The 16,859-nt window shown below is 41.5% G+C and overlaps 1 protein-coding gene across 2 annotated transcripts in view; it reads left to right on the plus strand.

The window, feature by feature from the left end:
* Window positions 1-16,859, plus strand: part of LOC120829196 (ephrin type-B receptor 2) — a 33,497-nt gene that overhangs the window by 2,110 nt on the left and 14,528 nt on the right. For both annotated transcript variants that reach the window (XM_040193133.2, XM_040193132.2), the window contains exons 2-4: window positions 9,864-9,928; window positions 12,535-13,219; window positions 16,485-16,640. In XM_040193133.2, the coding sequence (XP_040049067.2) occupies window positions 9,864-9,928; window positions 12,535-13,219; window positions 16,485-16,640 (906 nt within the window). The remainder of the gene's footprint in view (window positions 1-9,863; window positions 9,929-12,534; window positions 13,220-16,484; window positions 16,641-16,859) is intronic.

Here is a 16,859-nt window from a genome sequence, read left to right on the forward strand (position 1 = left end):
GCTGGAAGGGCTGACGTCCTCATACGGGGCCGGGCAGGGTCATCGTTTAAGAATAGGATTTGCGGTTTGATCCCAAGCTTTACTAGTCTATGACAATGTGTGTTTATGGTCTCAATTTCTACTTTCAAGTCTTCTTCAGCACGATGCTCAGGATTTTCCCTATAGGTTCACAGCTTTTCTTTGATGGGGCTATCTGTCCTCCACAAGCTAGTACCGAGACAGTGCTGTTTGTGATATCATTACAACTGTGACTAGATTCACACACATTAGCCTCCAGGAGTAACGTTAATAAAGTTAAAAAAATACGCCCATTTTCATTGATTTTCTTTTGTTGGCCCTGTTGTCTGGAGAGTCCTAGTTCAGGTTATTACATTACCTGTATTATTATTATTATTTGTTTCATGGTAATGTCAGTTTTCGATTGTTCCAGCAATTGAGATATATGATAATAGAATATACAAAATATGACACATCCTTTATAACAAGTACTATTAAGTATAACTGCCGTTTTTAGTTTTTGCTTTCTTTTTCTGCAAAAGTGCACTTTGGAACAACAACAATCACTTAGAATACACCTGCTTTTCATATTTACATAATTATTATTTCTTTAGACAAAATGTGAGAAAACTTCCCGTTTCAGTTAAATACTATTTGACCTAATTCCACCTAACGTTTGTCCTTTTTGCTTTTTGTTGTTCTGGGGAAAAAGCCAGCCTGGTCTCGGTCCCCTTTGCTGTGATTTCTCAGTGGACTCGGTTATCTAAACCAATCAATAGTCAGTGTTTGGAGCACCACAATGGTATTTAGCCTCTGGGATTAGTGGCAGAAAACATTGAGCATCATCCATGCCCTCAACAGCGCCTGACCCACTTCTGCACTGGCTTGTATTTGCATGAGCTCTACTTGTTCGATCTGCAATTTTGCAGCTCATAAACGCATATTCCACCAAAGCTTTCTTTGTTGTGCACCTAGTCAAGGTTTTACTCTTTTATTCTATATCTTCTTATTTATATTAAAATCATTTCCCATATTGGCAGCAACTTTTGAAAAGAAATGCAAAATCAAGTGGGTTTCGGGCTTATATCTGGTTATTCATATCTAGTTAAAGGCTAAAGTAAAAAGAGGAGTTTGCAGCTGTCTTTGATAAAATATTCAGTGAGATGGCCCTGAGATCTGTAGGTAGTGTTCATAGCGTAACAGTACGCCTGCTTCTCTTTTGACTGTTGCTTGCAGCCTTCAATATACCAGCAATTATAGTCAAGGTTAGAGTAGAGAGTCAGGTTAACAAAGAGGTCACTCATGTCATGTCTCGTAATCCCCAAAAATATGTTTGATACTTAGATTTGCAGCAGAGCACGTTTTAGATTTAGCATTCCATGTTAGATTTTCTACTTCCATTATTTGTAAAATGAGCTGATATATGCAGGCACTGAATTCAGCCAATGATTAGGCAACACCTGACTAGTCATACTTCTGGGGAGGCCCAAGTACCTCCAGGCATTTCCCCAATAAGACACTGAGACTGTGAAACCAGTGAAGCATAACTTTTTGTAAAGCATATATCCACTGAAGCGTGTTGTGTTTCCTCAGGAGATCACTAGACGTAGACTCTGTGACATCTGCTCAGTCTCTGCACGGACGGTGCTACCCAACATCCCAATGACTTTATAGAAAGTGGAGTTATCGGGGCTTCGCAGTATAAACAGTAAAAATGTCTTTCTTGCAAAGTGACGTGTTGGCTGTCACATTATCACATTTGTGTTGAGAAATTATTGCACCAACATTATTTGCGATAAACAATATTATTGCAATTTTTAGACCATTTAATTCCACTGATAACATAATGCCAATATAATATAACAAGTACGCTCTTTCAAAGAACGTTTTAGAATCGGAATGTTAATAAATATCATACTCCATAACACTTGACATTGCTCTTCAGCCAGTAGCAGAATTTATTCTTACACCTCATCGCACAGCGGTCGAAGCTACTTGTCTTACGTGTTGAGATTGAGTCATTGTTATAACTTTATAACAACAATGAATTAGGGCTGCAACAACGAATCGATGAAAGCGATATAGTTTGATTATTAATGCTTGACACGTGAGAATAAGACTCTTTTAGAACTTATAATTCCGTAAATATTTTTTTCTAACTTTATTGACATGTTGGTACAACACAGCACAGCATGCTAAATAAAGGAATGTATCTTTTTAATCTTGTCCATTTCCTCCAAGGCTGAATTCGAGGCTTTAGAAATGAAGATAAAGGGATTCTGCATTTGCTAACATGCTCTGAAACTGGTAGTTTGGCCGAGGTTTGGTTCACCTACCGCAGCCAGTTTGACCAATCAATGGAACGGAATCACAGGTCGTAAAACACTTGCGTATGTATCAGGAGGCGGGTCCATGCCGCACCAAGCCAATCCTGACTTCTGCACACAGAAGGGAGTCATTAAGGAGACAACTTACTAATTATTTTCTTTAGAGTTAATTATGTGTTTGACGAGTTGATTTCGGCGACATTTACTGTCGTAAAATGAAAAAATAATTCAGGAACATATTGGGCCTCATTCTGGCAGACTTCGGAAGACCAATGAACAGCTGAAAAGGGGTTTACACAGTTGTCAGCTGGGCTCCCTCAACGCGCGTTCTACAGAAACACTCCGCCAGTTTCTTAATAGGCCACGCAACTGAAGAGAAGTGTGCACCATCGACTCCACATGCAAAAGCAAATTCAGACTGATTAAAATAATTTCAGAGCAGAAATCTAGTGCAGAGACTGCAGAATGTAGATGTGTCCATTCCCGTGCGATTGAGTTAAGTGCTTATTTATTTTTTCACTTACAGTGCTTTTTTTAATGAAATCACAATGCCTTGTAGAATCATGACTATAAATATGAAACTTAATTGTTAATCTTACGAGGATGTCTGTAGAGTTGATGTGCACGTTTTTATCTCGTCAGCAGATGTGCACTTTGGATCAACTTCCCTCTGAGAGATGACATTTTCACAGTTAAAAATCACCAAATCAAAGTACAGTTGCCGCCTACCGACAGACACCTCACAGACCGTCTCCGACTGGCCGCTTATGAGCCAAACTACAAGGCCCTCACAGACAGTGATCAGTCAGAGCCATCACACTGACTTGAGTCACATGACTTCTGATGACATGGTGATGGGACACAGAGCTAAACTGCACTTACATTACTGACTGAGAATGTTGTGGTGTAACTTCAGTTAATAAGTATAACAGTTAATATTGTTAGTTCATCCAGCCTGCTCATTGCCAATGTATTGGAATATTGGATTTTGTGTAATATTCTGGCCTATACTGTAAAATGAACACAAAATTACGCGTCGTCCTACGCTAACCTGTAACATATTGTAAAAATGAACAGGAAATTACGGGCGTCCCTGATGCCAGTAAGTAAATTTACAGCATTACAATGAAGTGGTGGCATCAGATCTTTGTAGCAAATGTCCATGACAAGATGTAAAAAAAATCCAAGGGGGTTGCAAAAACAAGCCACTGTAAATATGATCTCTAGTTGAACCATATTTAAAAGTTATATTACCTTCAACAAAAAAGGTTACAATCAGGATCAAGCTCATTAATGTGTGATACCTGACAAAAAAAACATAATCAGAGCAAAGCAGCAAACTGTGTTTGAGTAAAAAAGCTGGTGCTGACAGCAGCTTGGCAGACAACGCTTGGCTATAAAACAAAGTGAATTTGGCTGATGTATCCCTGTGGGTTTAATCCAGCGCGGCGTTCAGAGCGTGGCGCAGCCTACAAGGATTATGTGTGTTGGACTTGGCCCACTTACTCCTCCTCTTTGCCCTACTTTCATTGAATCATGCAGAGAAAGGCAGAACAAGAGCTCTCTCTATATATATAGTGCAGGAATGCAAGGACAGATGGAGCCAGTGGGAAGGGGAGGGCGTGAGCTTTGCAGTCTCTGAAGCTAACCAGCATCACAACCAAGTTTTACTAAAATTTGATTTCCAGCCCTAATTGACAGTGATGAAGCAGAAGAGCTTTTTCAACAGGATGCCATTTGTATTACAATTTAGTTATTCCTTCATGTATTTTTAATTTTGGCTGTAGAAACTTGGGAGCTGCATGACGAATGTCTAGTCACGAAAGGAGGGCAACAAACACTAAATCACCCCCGCCCTCGACTGCCCATTCTGTCCCCATTTCCTTGCTCCAGCCAACGTCAACCCGCCTGTGTTTTAAATTCCAGCCTGATCTCCAAGACCTGTTCGTAAAAATGTATACAAAAATCTTGAAGATACAAATTCGTAGTGATACATACTAAATAAATACGGACTGGCAACTGATGACGTCACCCTATTCAAAGTGAATGGGGACCTGCACCCCGTAAACACACTTTGTGAAGTCTAAAGATGTAAAATAAACGTGTTATGATTGCATTTTTAACGAGAAATCAATGTTAAATTGTAAGAATACAATACTAACCCTAACCCCCTCAAAAAATCCAACATGGCAGAGAGACGTTCACTCAAGAATCCAACATGGCGGAGAGACGTTCACTCAAAGGGCGTGGTTAACCACCGCCAGTTAGTATGTTTTGATATTGTAAATTCACAACTTATGGCAATTCATACTGCAGACAATTAGTCACCATGTTGTTATTTTTTTCTGGTTGGGCCTTACCGAGTAATGTTTCTTCCTAAAAACTGAATTGATGTTTTGTATGTAATTTAGTTTAGTTAGTTATTTGTAGATCTCCTCAATATTTGTATCTGGCAAAATTATATTTTCCATATTTCTATATCTCACTTTTCAAATCCAACTGCCTGGAATATGTTGGAAACAGATACAGGAAGCATGTTTACTTAATTCAACACGTTTGTTCATGTAATCATTTTGGAGTTAAGTTTCTGGTAAACGAGTGATGAAAGTGTGAAAAGAGCATAAGCTGTATCGCTGCCGTGGCACAGATCTCTAGTCCCTTGCTCCCTCCTCAGTTAAGTCTGCACGAATTGGTTGCAGGTCAGTGCTCATGACCTCTTTTTTCCCGTTTAGCGACATCTCTGACACCTGGCTCGCCGCTCTCTCCCAGCTCCTCATTAATCGCTGCTGATACTAACAGGAAGCGAGTAGCTGGAAAAATGGGCCATTTGGGTGCAACAGTGGATGCTTGAAAGACTATGAAAAGCAATACAATAGCAACACTAATAATATAGAATCCGTTGAGCCATGATTGTATAACAATTTAAAAACTGTAATTGAGGTCAAAAAGTGGCAAATTTCGCCCACCCAGTTAAAGGAAACATTCAAATAAATGTCTATGTTTACAAAAAACGGATACACTGCATTAATTCAGGATTTGTTTTCCAGTCAGGATTATAATGCTGTCAGACAGCAGGAGTAACTGGTTTTAAGGATACTGCCAGAACCTCCTCCTGGCTGCATCTCTGTATCTCAACAAATGGGTACAGACACAGAAGAAGCTCACATGAATGGCCATTTTGTAATGACAGTAGGCGAGAGAAAAGCAGCATGATGTATTTGTTTTCAGAAAGTTAGACGGCTTCTGGATCCCGTCAGAAATCTTGTTTCAGACATCTATTTTGAATCCTTCCATTGTCCAGAATTAGAATACACATGAGTACCCCTTTCCACAAGTATTGTTCTGTACGAAAATAGTGGCGTACAAATCTGTACTATTCTTTCTATTGTTTACCTTGCAATTTGAAAAGCAATTCAAATTGTACAATATACATATAACTATAATATTAATATAAACCTATGATCAAACCACTACCACTTTAAGATGTTTTGTTGCTGTTATATTTCATTTCATTATTGATATGCATGCATTCCAAAATTGTGAAATTGCTGCACAGTTTCCCTTCCATTCAGGGCAGTTCCGCCCCGACACGTACACGCATATGTGCATATATGCACGTGGCACTCGCACCAGCAGACAGACACCCCCCCCCACAACCCCCGTCAGCCGATCCGTTGGCCCGACTACTATCCCCTCACCCCATTCGGCCAAACCACCCCCATGTTCTGTTCTCACGGTCTACACTTCTTCTTATTGACTTGATCAGATTTTTGTCTGTCAGTCATCTGTGTAGCACTTTATGAAAGATGTTATGCAAATTTTGATATTGTAGTTTGGCGAAGAGATGATCTGTGAGCTTTGATCTGCAGCTAAGAGCTTTCTGCAAAACAACAGGAGGAAGATGCTTTACTCAGCAGCAGACTCTCAGGATCTAATGAATAATTGAAGATATGTTGGATAGCAGCATGCTTTCACCTTATTATTACCCCTCCGTGCTGGTGGCACAGAGATGAGGACCTCGCTCAGAGGCTTACGGGTGTAGTGACAGAGTGAGCAGATGTTTCCTGGGAAACAGCTGCTGTCACAATGTTGTGACCTTCATTCGAAATTAGCACTGTGTGCAAAATGTAATGTTATTATGCATACTTATCTTCAAATCAAGTTAACAGGTTAGGATTCAAATGAGCTCTTTCTGTTGGTCATGGGAACTTAATGAATGGAGGTATTCTCTACTGGCAGAACCTACAACTGTGTTTGCGGATAGTGTGCCCCAATTTTCCTGTTAAGATTACATTGTCCTTATAAACCAACATTTCAATCAGGACAGACTCTCCGAATTGACAAACATTTCTTACACATGTATATATATTGAAATCTTTGGCGATTGGACTCCATCCTAAACCGGGATAATCAAGGGGCCGTGATGCTGCTTGGCAGAATCCCCCTCTGGAATCCAGGCACTGGTGGTGGTGGTGAAGAAGGGAGTTGATGAAAACCCAAGGACCTGATGGCTGCTGGAGGTGCCTGGGATGGAGGAGGGTCGCATCCGGTTTCGCACTGAAATGACACCTGACAGCAACACAGAAGCCCCTTTTCCACCAAGGCAGAACTGGTGCTAGTTCGGAGCCAGAGCCTAGTTTCAAATCGGTTCTTTGGTTTTTCATCACCAAAGCACCAGCTCCGAACCAGTAAAAGTGGTTCTTAGGTGGCACCATATCATTGCTGGTCTAGTAAGAACCGCTTACGTCAGCGCCTGGGGGCGGGGTTACCGTGACCAACAAGACGAGAGAAACTTTGTGATCCGCCATTTTTCGATAGCAGCTAATCGAGCTAACAACAACGAATAATGTTTGATCCGCCGTGTGTTCGATGACGATGTAGGTCCGCAAAGCCATGAACATCAATAGCAAAGCAACGTCCGCCATTGTTGATGATGTGTTTGTGTTTGGCACCGCCGCGGTAACGTTGCTGGGAAAGATGAGACGTAACTGTGACGTAGGACTTGGCTCTGCGCTAGCTCTTTAGCCTGTGGAAAAGCAAACCGGTTCTTTGGAGGCTCGTCAGTTGAACCAACCCCGAACCGGCTCTAGCTCTGGCTCCGAACCAGCACCTGGTTGTTGTTGGTGGAAAAGGGGTAACAGAGAACCCCTTAAAAGATTTGACAGCAACTATATGATTGGTTTAGAGCCACAGCGCCGCCTCTGTTGGTCGTATACACCTGGGCGCAGCCAATCTCCGCTGATTGGATAATTCTGGGAGACCAGCTGAAGCATATATAAATTACGCGTGGCGTGAAGGGAGTCTTCCTTCTAGAACTACCGCTTAAGCTCCATTACCCTTTCCTTTGTGCTCTCCCTCCCCACAGGCTGTGGATGGTGGTTCTATCTGATGGTGGCTGTCCCTGCAGTGGTCCAAACCGTACAACTGTCTTACTACTCGCTTCTCAATATTTGAATTATTTCTGTTACAGGAATTGAATGTATTGTACATCTTTTACACTGTTCATTCTGTACACATGGCATCCATTGTAGTCTGTACATCCCGGGAGAGGGATCCTCCTCTGATGTTGTCCCTAAGGTTTCTTCCCTTTTTTCCTCTGCCGATGTGTGGGTTTCAGGAAAGGGAATGTTTGCATGTGTACAGTGAAGAAAACAGTGAAGCCCTCTGAGGCAAATTTGTAATTTGCGATTTTGGGCCATACAAAAGTGAAGATAACCAGACTGGGTTTAACTACAGTATACAGTCAAAAGTTTGGACATACCTTCTCGTTCAATGGTCTTTCTTTCTGTTTTTACTACGTTGTAGATTAATATTGAAGACATCTAAACCAGTGATTCTTAAGCATAGGCCTGCGGCCAAATCAGCGGCCGCGAGCGCCACCTAGATGGATGCAAAAAACGTTCAATTTGTACCCGTTGAAATATTTCAACTGCGCGAACAATTCGCCAGACGCTGTCTTGCAAAAGCCAATCAGCGTTGAGTATGGAGCCAAATCCAGGTTGAGTTTTGTTCATTTGAAAAACAAATGTGAACCTGAAAGTTCAAGTTTTGACTCAGCTCTATATTTTTTGGAATAAAATATTTTTTTTCAATCTTCACTTATATATATTTTTTGATATTCCCTCTATTATATTTTTCGGTTGCAGATATTTGAGGGGCCCCAGGCCACTTTGTGCTTAAAAGGTTGGGCCCCGAGGTGAATAAAGATTTAAGAACCCCTGATCTAAACTACAAAGGAACACACAAGGAATTATTAACCTCCACAGTCACCCCACCTAAACTCAATTGAGATGGTCAGGGATGAGTTGTATGGCAGCTAACGAGTGCTCAGCACCTCTGGGAAAGACTGTTGGAGAACCATCGAGGTGACTACCAGGCTGATTGAAAGAATGTGTGCAAATCTGTCATCAAAGCAAAAGGTCTAAAATATAAAACAGATTCTGGTTTGTTGGGTATTGTTTGGTTTACCACATACTTCTATATGTATTGCTTCATAGTTTTGATGTCTACAAGAAGAAAAAACCTTTGAATTGGAAGGTGTGTCCAAACTGGTACTGTATTTTTGACATTTGGCTGATTTTAACAAATTTATTTGTGTGATTTGTTTATAAGAAAATGCTATCTTTCTATTAATGAAACAAGTTATTTTTTATAAATATTGTGTCAGACTCAAGTACAGGGACCAGACCACAGAATTAGGTTGAAAAAAAACAAATGGCTAAATGAAGCTTGGGTTCACAAAGACTGAACAAGCATCCACCGGAATTTACTGGCATGGAAAAATTAAAGAGAAAGCAAAGTCTGACAATGATGAAAAACTATAACCAAACGACACAAAAACAGCCTGAAGGAATTGCTAGGGGTAAAACTATTGTGGAGTCCATGAACAAAGATAGCAACATGGAACACATGGTTAACACACACAGGAGGTGCGGGTGAAGCAATCAAAGAGAAGGGCGGACAATCTGTGAGGGATCAGGACTCAGCCGCAGAGGAATGAAACAACAGACAAATAGTTCTTTCCAGGTTTAGGATCTTTACTGGCAACAAATAAAATACCTCTACTATACAAAACAACTCAAAAGCAGCACTGGCACAAGGAGACTTGACATGCTGGAGAATAAGAAAACAAAAAGGCCTGGCAACAAAAACAGGAACATAAAAAAACCACTAGGAACACTGCTGGTTTGATGCTGGGGTCGGACGGTGGATAAACTGACATGGATAGAGTGACTGATTAGGACTTAGGTATATGTGGGGTGATGGTTAACTGAATTCAAGTGTGGGGGAAAAAGGGCGGGAAACTGAACAATGACAGGAATAAAGTAAAGTTCTTGTTCTAAAGTGGTTCTTGAGGGTGTCTAAGTGTGTGGTCAAAAGAATAAAACAGTAAGTTACAATAGCTGCCCTTTGTTTGAGTCGTCAAACAACCACACAAGCAGGAAACAACCCAGGGCACCAAGGGAAGAGAGCACACAACAAAATAGGCTAGCAAATACCAAATCGATCTTACAGATTTTTTCATTTTTTCCCTTGCAGAAGTACTAATGGATTCAACAACGGCAACAGCAGAACTTGGCTGGACCATCCAACCATCTCAGGGGGTGAGTGGATTAAATCAGGATTCAAGGAAATCTGTAGAGCAGTGAGGAGTTTTTGATCAACGGCTGGAAACTCTACGAAGGGACAATGACTTTCAGCATCTCAATTAGCCAGTTCAGAGAGACCATTGTCTCAGTGTTTACAGATGTTTACAAAACTAAAAATAATTACAACTTCAAGGTAAATTATACTGTTAGTGGTACAGGCTCTGTAATCAAAAACCTAGGGCAACAACACAAGACTTTTCTATCATTAAAATGAAGCAGCATAAGGAAACAAGAATCAAATTATTATGTTTTAGCAATTCAAGTACTAAAGAATGACTGGCTTCATAGAGTTTCAGCAGTAAAGGTAAACATGTAGCATAGAAGAGATATTTCTGCAGTAAAATGTCCACTGCGATGTTTATATTATGATCAAAGACATTATTAGGTGTTTATTGCCGATGAGTTGATGTGTACGCAGTATGTTACTGTTGGAGCTGCTCAATGCAGCGCTAGTTTTAGCTACTTGATATATCGTATCCTGGTTTAGTCCTCTTTCATAAGGGAGAGAGCTGGAGCTTCTAAGGAGCTGAGGCGGGTCAAATAATGCACCGCTAATTTAAAGCTACCAAGCTAGCTAAGTCTAACAAGCTAGGATGTCGCTAGCCAGCTAACAACAGCCTAATCCTATGGCCGTGTTGCTCCCAATTAAAGGTTAATGAAACTAAATAAGTCAAAGTATACATGCGCTACAATTTCACTCAGTGAAAAAAACTTTAACACATGACTTCCCCAATGAACCAGCTTGTTTGTCAAATGAGGGAAATACAATCATGTCCTTCATTTGATACGTTAATGTTAATAACCATAAAGCATGGTCAGAGTCAGATCAATATCTATTCAGAAGTTTCCAGTTTACTGAACTTATACTTAAGTTCAGTGACTTTAATAATCAGAGTTGACACCAGCTATAGGAACTTTGACGGGACCCACCTTCCCCGCCCTTAATTTTATATATTTTAAACCTTGATACATTAAAAAACGATGAGTTATATAAAAATTCACCCCTCAAACAGTCTTGAAGCTGTATTTGGTGCCAGACAACTCTGGATTAATGTAGCTTGTGAGGCCGACTGTGAGCTTCACAGGTCCCCGTCTTGTCCTTTGAGGTGGTGGCTGTTTTGCTGTCATCAACATTCATATCGAACCATTTAATCAGTTACAAGATCACCAATTAATTTCCAAGAGCATTAAGTTCTTCATAGATCTAGCCTCTTACAAGCTCTCAAAGTGCACCCACTGATTTTGTGTTGTTTTGATTAGAAAACTTAAATTGTAGGTTGATTTGACATTTTCTCAGTTTTGTGACAACATCATAATAATACTTATACTGTATGCTAATATATAAAAGGTTATTATAACACATATAATATATGAGTTTCCCAGGATAAAGGATATTTTTCACAGACCAGGTAACATTTATATAACGGAAATCTCTAAACCAAATTCTTCACAGCTCTGTGTCTTGGTCCTGTGTTGGACACACCGGCTGGGTCTCATTTACTGTGATGTATTCTCCAATGAACGCATAGGCTGAGTTAAGCGGTCAAAAAGGGAGCGAGATGGTAATCTTTAGGAAGATATGCTTCACCTCCGAAGCATGATACATTCCTGGGTAAGGTAAATAAATAAATAATAAATTAAATTCAAATTGTTAAGCCATGAACTTTTAGCTAAAAGTAATTTGGCAGTTTTAAGGCAGAGGAAATAAATTAACACTGTCAATGGAAACCACAGCAGCAACACCTTTATTAACTTTTTATTTTCCTGTAACCGTAACATACTATAGAAATATGTCCAAGCTTCTCTTTCAGCTTGATGCTGCTTCCTCCTGGCTCCATAAAACAAAACGTAAAGTTAGTTTATAATCACACCACAAAACAAAAGAGGCAAAGCAACCCAGTTCAGTTTCTTTGTGTATTTATTCTGAACATTTGTAACGTTACTGGACTTAGAAAGTGATATTTCAGGTTCATAACTTGTCTACTTGAGCTCACTTTTATCCATTTCTGTTCATAATATGAAATTATAATATTCAATAGAAAACCTAAAAATGTCTTAAACTCAGTAGGATGTTTGTCAGCCTCTAAAGTGTGAAAGTTAAGGCATTAAAGTGACTTTTCAATAATAACTATTGGTTGGATCCGGCACTGCGGCTACCGCTAATGTAAGCTGGTCGGTTGAGGTATTTGTTATAAATATATGTTGGTACATTGATGTTCATAAGAATCAGTACTGGAGGGGCTTAGGACCCAGCGGGGATTCTGGTGAGGTGGACAGCCTGGGTCAGGGGCCATATCAATCAAATGACCTGGTACTGCTCTCATGAGCCTCCACCCACATGTTTCTCCAGTCAAACTGTTTCAATGGTGTGCGTCTGTGTGCGATCCGTCTGTCAGAACTCATCAAAACCTCCAGTCCTGTATTCTCCCTCTCTTTCCCCCTCTGACAAACAACCAATTTTTTTGTACTTGTTTCCCATTATAACAACTGTTACTGTCAAAGTAATTGCAGACTTTGTATATTTGTTGTAGCTGAATGTTTTGTTTCTTTCTGTCTCCTAGTGGGAAGAAGTTAGCGGTTATGATGAAAACATGAACACTATCCGAACATACCAGGTGTGTAATGTCTTCGATAGCAGTCAGAACAACTGGGTACGGACCAAATACATTCGCCGCCGGGGTGCTCAGCGTATCCATGTCCAGATGAAGTTCTCAGTGCGGGACTGCAGTTCCATACCCAATGTCCCTGGCTCCTGCAAGGAGACATTCAACCTCTATTACTATGAGTCTGACTCGGACACGGCCACTAAATTATCCCCACCCTGGATGGAAAACCCCTGGGTGAAAGTGGACACTATAGCAGCTGATGAGAGCTTCTCTCAGGTGGATCTCGGTGGCCGCATCATGAAGATCAACAGTGAAGTTCGGAGTTTTGGACCTGTTTCGCGCAGTGGCTTCTACCTTGCTTTCCAGGATTATGGCGCCTGCATGTCATTAATTGCCGTCCGAGTCTTCTACAGGAAATGTCCCCGTGTGATCCAGAATGGCGCCGTTTTCCCTGAGACTTTGTCTGGAGCGGAGAGCACCTCTCTGGTGGCAGCCAGAGGGGTGTGTGTTCCCAACGGGGAGGAGGTGGATGTACCCATCAAGCTGTACTGTAACGGGGACGGGGAGTGGATGGTGCCCATCGGGCGATGCATGTGCAAAGCCGGGTACGAGGCGCTAGAGAATGGTACCGTCTGCAGAGGTAAGGAGCCTCTGCTTCACTATATGACTTTTGTGGTATTGATTTCTTGTTAGAGCAGAACATTTCATTATTTCCACTGTAATAAGCACAGCTCGGCCTTTTTAGCCAAACCAGCAGATCAGTTTTACGAATAGAAATATAAACAGGACAGACAGTCCACTGATCTCAGGAAATATTGGACATGGCAGTAAAAGGCCACTGCATGATTGAAAATGATTTTGCCTTCCCTTAAATCCAGGGCCATTGTAAATGTTTGAAATATTTCACTCAAACAAAATTGATGGTGACCAATCCGGATCACCAAAGTCTATAGGAATCATTGTCCCGGGACCATGATCTGTATAATATATCAATAGTTATGACGTCTTTGAGGCAAAACTGAAATGGCAAATCAACTGATAATTGACTGACATTGCCAAGGCAAGCGCCTTGCTGCTACTTTGGCCACAGGGCTGCAACTCTGCTGTTGGTAAGTTGTAGTGTGTCGGTGAGTGCTTTCAGCCACCATGACATAGTAAGTCATTTCTGATGTAAAATCCAGAGCCTCTTTTTATTTGGTTAATACAAGGAGCTCCCATACCACAACATTTGTTCTTTATCCCAAACAAAGAAGATTCCAGAGTTAAAGCACACATTGTTCCATAGAGGGATTCCTAATGCGAAACACGTTATCTTAGCGTTGCGATGGATGGTTATTTAATTAATGCTAATGGTGGATGGAAGGGATCAGGACTGAGACTCAGGCGCAGAGGAATGAAACAACAACAACAATACTTCTTCCCAGGTTAGGGATCTTTGCTGGCAAAAGCTCTTTGTAAAGCTTTTTTACAAAACAAATCAAAAGAAGCACAGACGCGAGCGGACGGCACGCTGGAGAAGGAGAAAGCAACGAAAAAGCACTAGGACAACTAGTAACACTGCTGGCTTGATACATGCAAAATTGGGGTCGGAAGGTGGATAACCAGACATTGATTGGGTGGCTGATTGGGACTCACATATATGTGCGGTGATGGGGAACTGAATTCAGATGTGGGGGGAAAAGGGTGGGAAACTAAACAGTGACAGGAAGTAAAGTGGCTCTTGAGGGGTAGGTGTGTGGTCAAAAGAATACAACTTTCACTTTTTGCAGTCTCTTCAAATCGTCACAGTGGAGCACAATATATATTTTTTAAAACATATACTCAGGGAGCCACAGACTCTATTGCAATACTTGACTAAACACTCATTTAAACTACTTATACCTTTTGTTTATTGTTTGTGTAGTTTGGATGTTTAATTCACTCGAAATGAACGTCTCTCTTACCTTATCTGTTGTAAATCTGTTGTCTGCTCTGCAGACAGTGTTGATGCATATGAGCATGTCTTCTCTATCAATATCTAGAGGATTAGTTCACTGCTGGAGACTTAAGAGGTAGACATTAGAGGAGAGCTAGAGGCTAGGAGCATTCCCAGCAGAAATCATGTGTACACACTGAACGCTTCAAAGGAGTGTTCAGTAATACTTATTACTTATTGACCTGGATTCCTTGTTGCATTGAGGATGTTTATAGCTTCAATCAGCAGTGTACAGGTTGGTCTCCGGATCTGCTCCTTTGCTCCTTTTTGTTTTCAATAAGCACTGGTTTTGTCGGGATGCCTTTTTGGTCGACTCATCGACTGGTTCGTATCGTAGTATCTGACGTTACATGGTTCCTCTCCGCTTTCCAGGAAAGCTCTTGTTATTTTTTATTTGTACTTGGTTTGATTTTTATTTGCGTGTCAAATTGAGATGACCACATCCCTACTGTATAACCTACACGACGGCAACAATTATTTAACGTGCATTGACGCAGTTAATAATGGTAGGGACAACGCTGACATACGTTTACTTGCTGTTGCTCGTAAAGCGCCTGTTATAACCAAACAACGCTGGCAGTGGAAATAGCTTTGGTTTTATATTTGATTCAACTAATTTAATGTAAAGGGAAAAATACCTTATTTTAAAGTGTTCGCATAAACAAAGAATGAAAAAACATTACAACAAAACACCATCATGGACATCATCTCATCACATTGTCCTCGTACACTATTTGTCTTTACTTCTGCGACATTGACTAGTGAAAGCCTGCCTGGTGGTCAGACTCTGGCCTTCAGCTCCAGAAAAACAACAACAAAAAACAAAAACAACAAAAACAAAATTAAATCAACCAAAGGTCGGAAGCGGATGAGTGGAATCAGGAGTCTCCCCCCCTCCGTGGTTTCTCCACCTCCACCTCAGACAGCCTCTCCGTCCTCCTGCTCAGGTCTCCCCCGTTCTGCCAGACGGAATCCAGGACCTAACAGTAGCTGGAGTCACTGCATAGCCATGACAGGTCTATCATTAGAAGGCACATGAGAACAAGGGCACAGCCAATGTGATGTCACACATTGGTTTACAGACAATGGGTACCACATACAACCAGAGGAGTCGCCGCCCGATCGACATTGCAGGTTTAAAGTATTACAGCATTGGCTTTACTTTTCGGAAACGGCAGTTGCAGTCGGCTATTAAGATGTCACTTTTTTCATGGAATAATAATACCTGCTTATCGTTTAGAGCGAGGGTCCCCAACCACCACTCGCGGCCCGGTACCAAGTGGTACTACTAGATTCCACAGCTCTCTTGCTTTCTTCTATTTTCTCTTTGCTGCCTTTTGTAGCCCCAGAGTGTCCTCCGCTCCACATGTTCTAACATGACGCATGGTTCCCTGGACAGAGGATACACACTGCATACACAGTCCTGGTGAATGCAGCGTTTCCCCGAAGGTCGTCAGTGCACGTGTCTGTGCGCATACACGGACACGTGCGCGAGTGGACAATTTTTTATTCTTTTTAATCGCACACTTTCTAAGGGGTGGCACTTGGGGGGGGTTGGGGCAGGGGGCTGCCCCCTTTGTTCAATGGTACCACGATCAGCGGACCTCTCCGGGATGCAGAGATCTGGGCTAACATATGTCCTGCGGGGAAAATTGGGAAATGAAAAAGATCTTGCGGAGTACAGTACCTGCCAAAAGTTGGACACAATTTCTCAGAAAGTGTGTCCAAACTTTATTGTGGTACTGTATTTTTAAATATGACCAATGCTAGTAATGGCTCTGAGTATTGTAGCTAATTTTATCCTCAATCCCACTTTTACTATGTATCATGCATTTTGTTGTTACGCTTTTTGGTCTCATTTCTTTTCTTCGTCCTTCCTTTTTTCCTCGTGCACCTGCACGTCTTCTACTGCTGTATATCTCCCATACAGCATGTGTATCAGGCTTCTTCAAGGCTGCACAAGGAGACCACAAATGTCTGCAGTGCCCCATAAACAGCCGAACCACCAGTGAGGGAGCAACTAACTGTGTCTGTCGCAGCGGATACTCCCGCAGTGACTCTGACCCGTCACAGATGCCCTGTACAAGTATGTATACACAAACTGTTATGTGTACCTGCGGTAAATTGTTTTGTATGGCGCCTTTCTAGTCTTCCAACCACTCACCAACACCAACACTACATGTCATTCATCCATTCATACACTGATGACAGGGGCTACAATTCAAGGTGCCACCTGCCCATCAGGACGGACTGTAGGCACAGCCTTCGGGAGCCCAAGGATACATCAACATGCACTGGACAAGCC

The sequence above is a fragment of the Gasterosteus aculeatus genome, chromosome 2 (assembly GCF_964276395.1).
Source record: "Gasterosteus aculeatus chromosome 2, fGasAcu3.hap1.1, whole genome shotgun sequence".
Taxonomy (NCBI): domain Eukaryota; kingdom Metazoa; phylum Chordata; class Actinopteri; order Perciformes; family Gasterosteidae; genus Gasterosteus; species Gasterosteus aculeatus.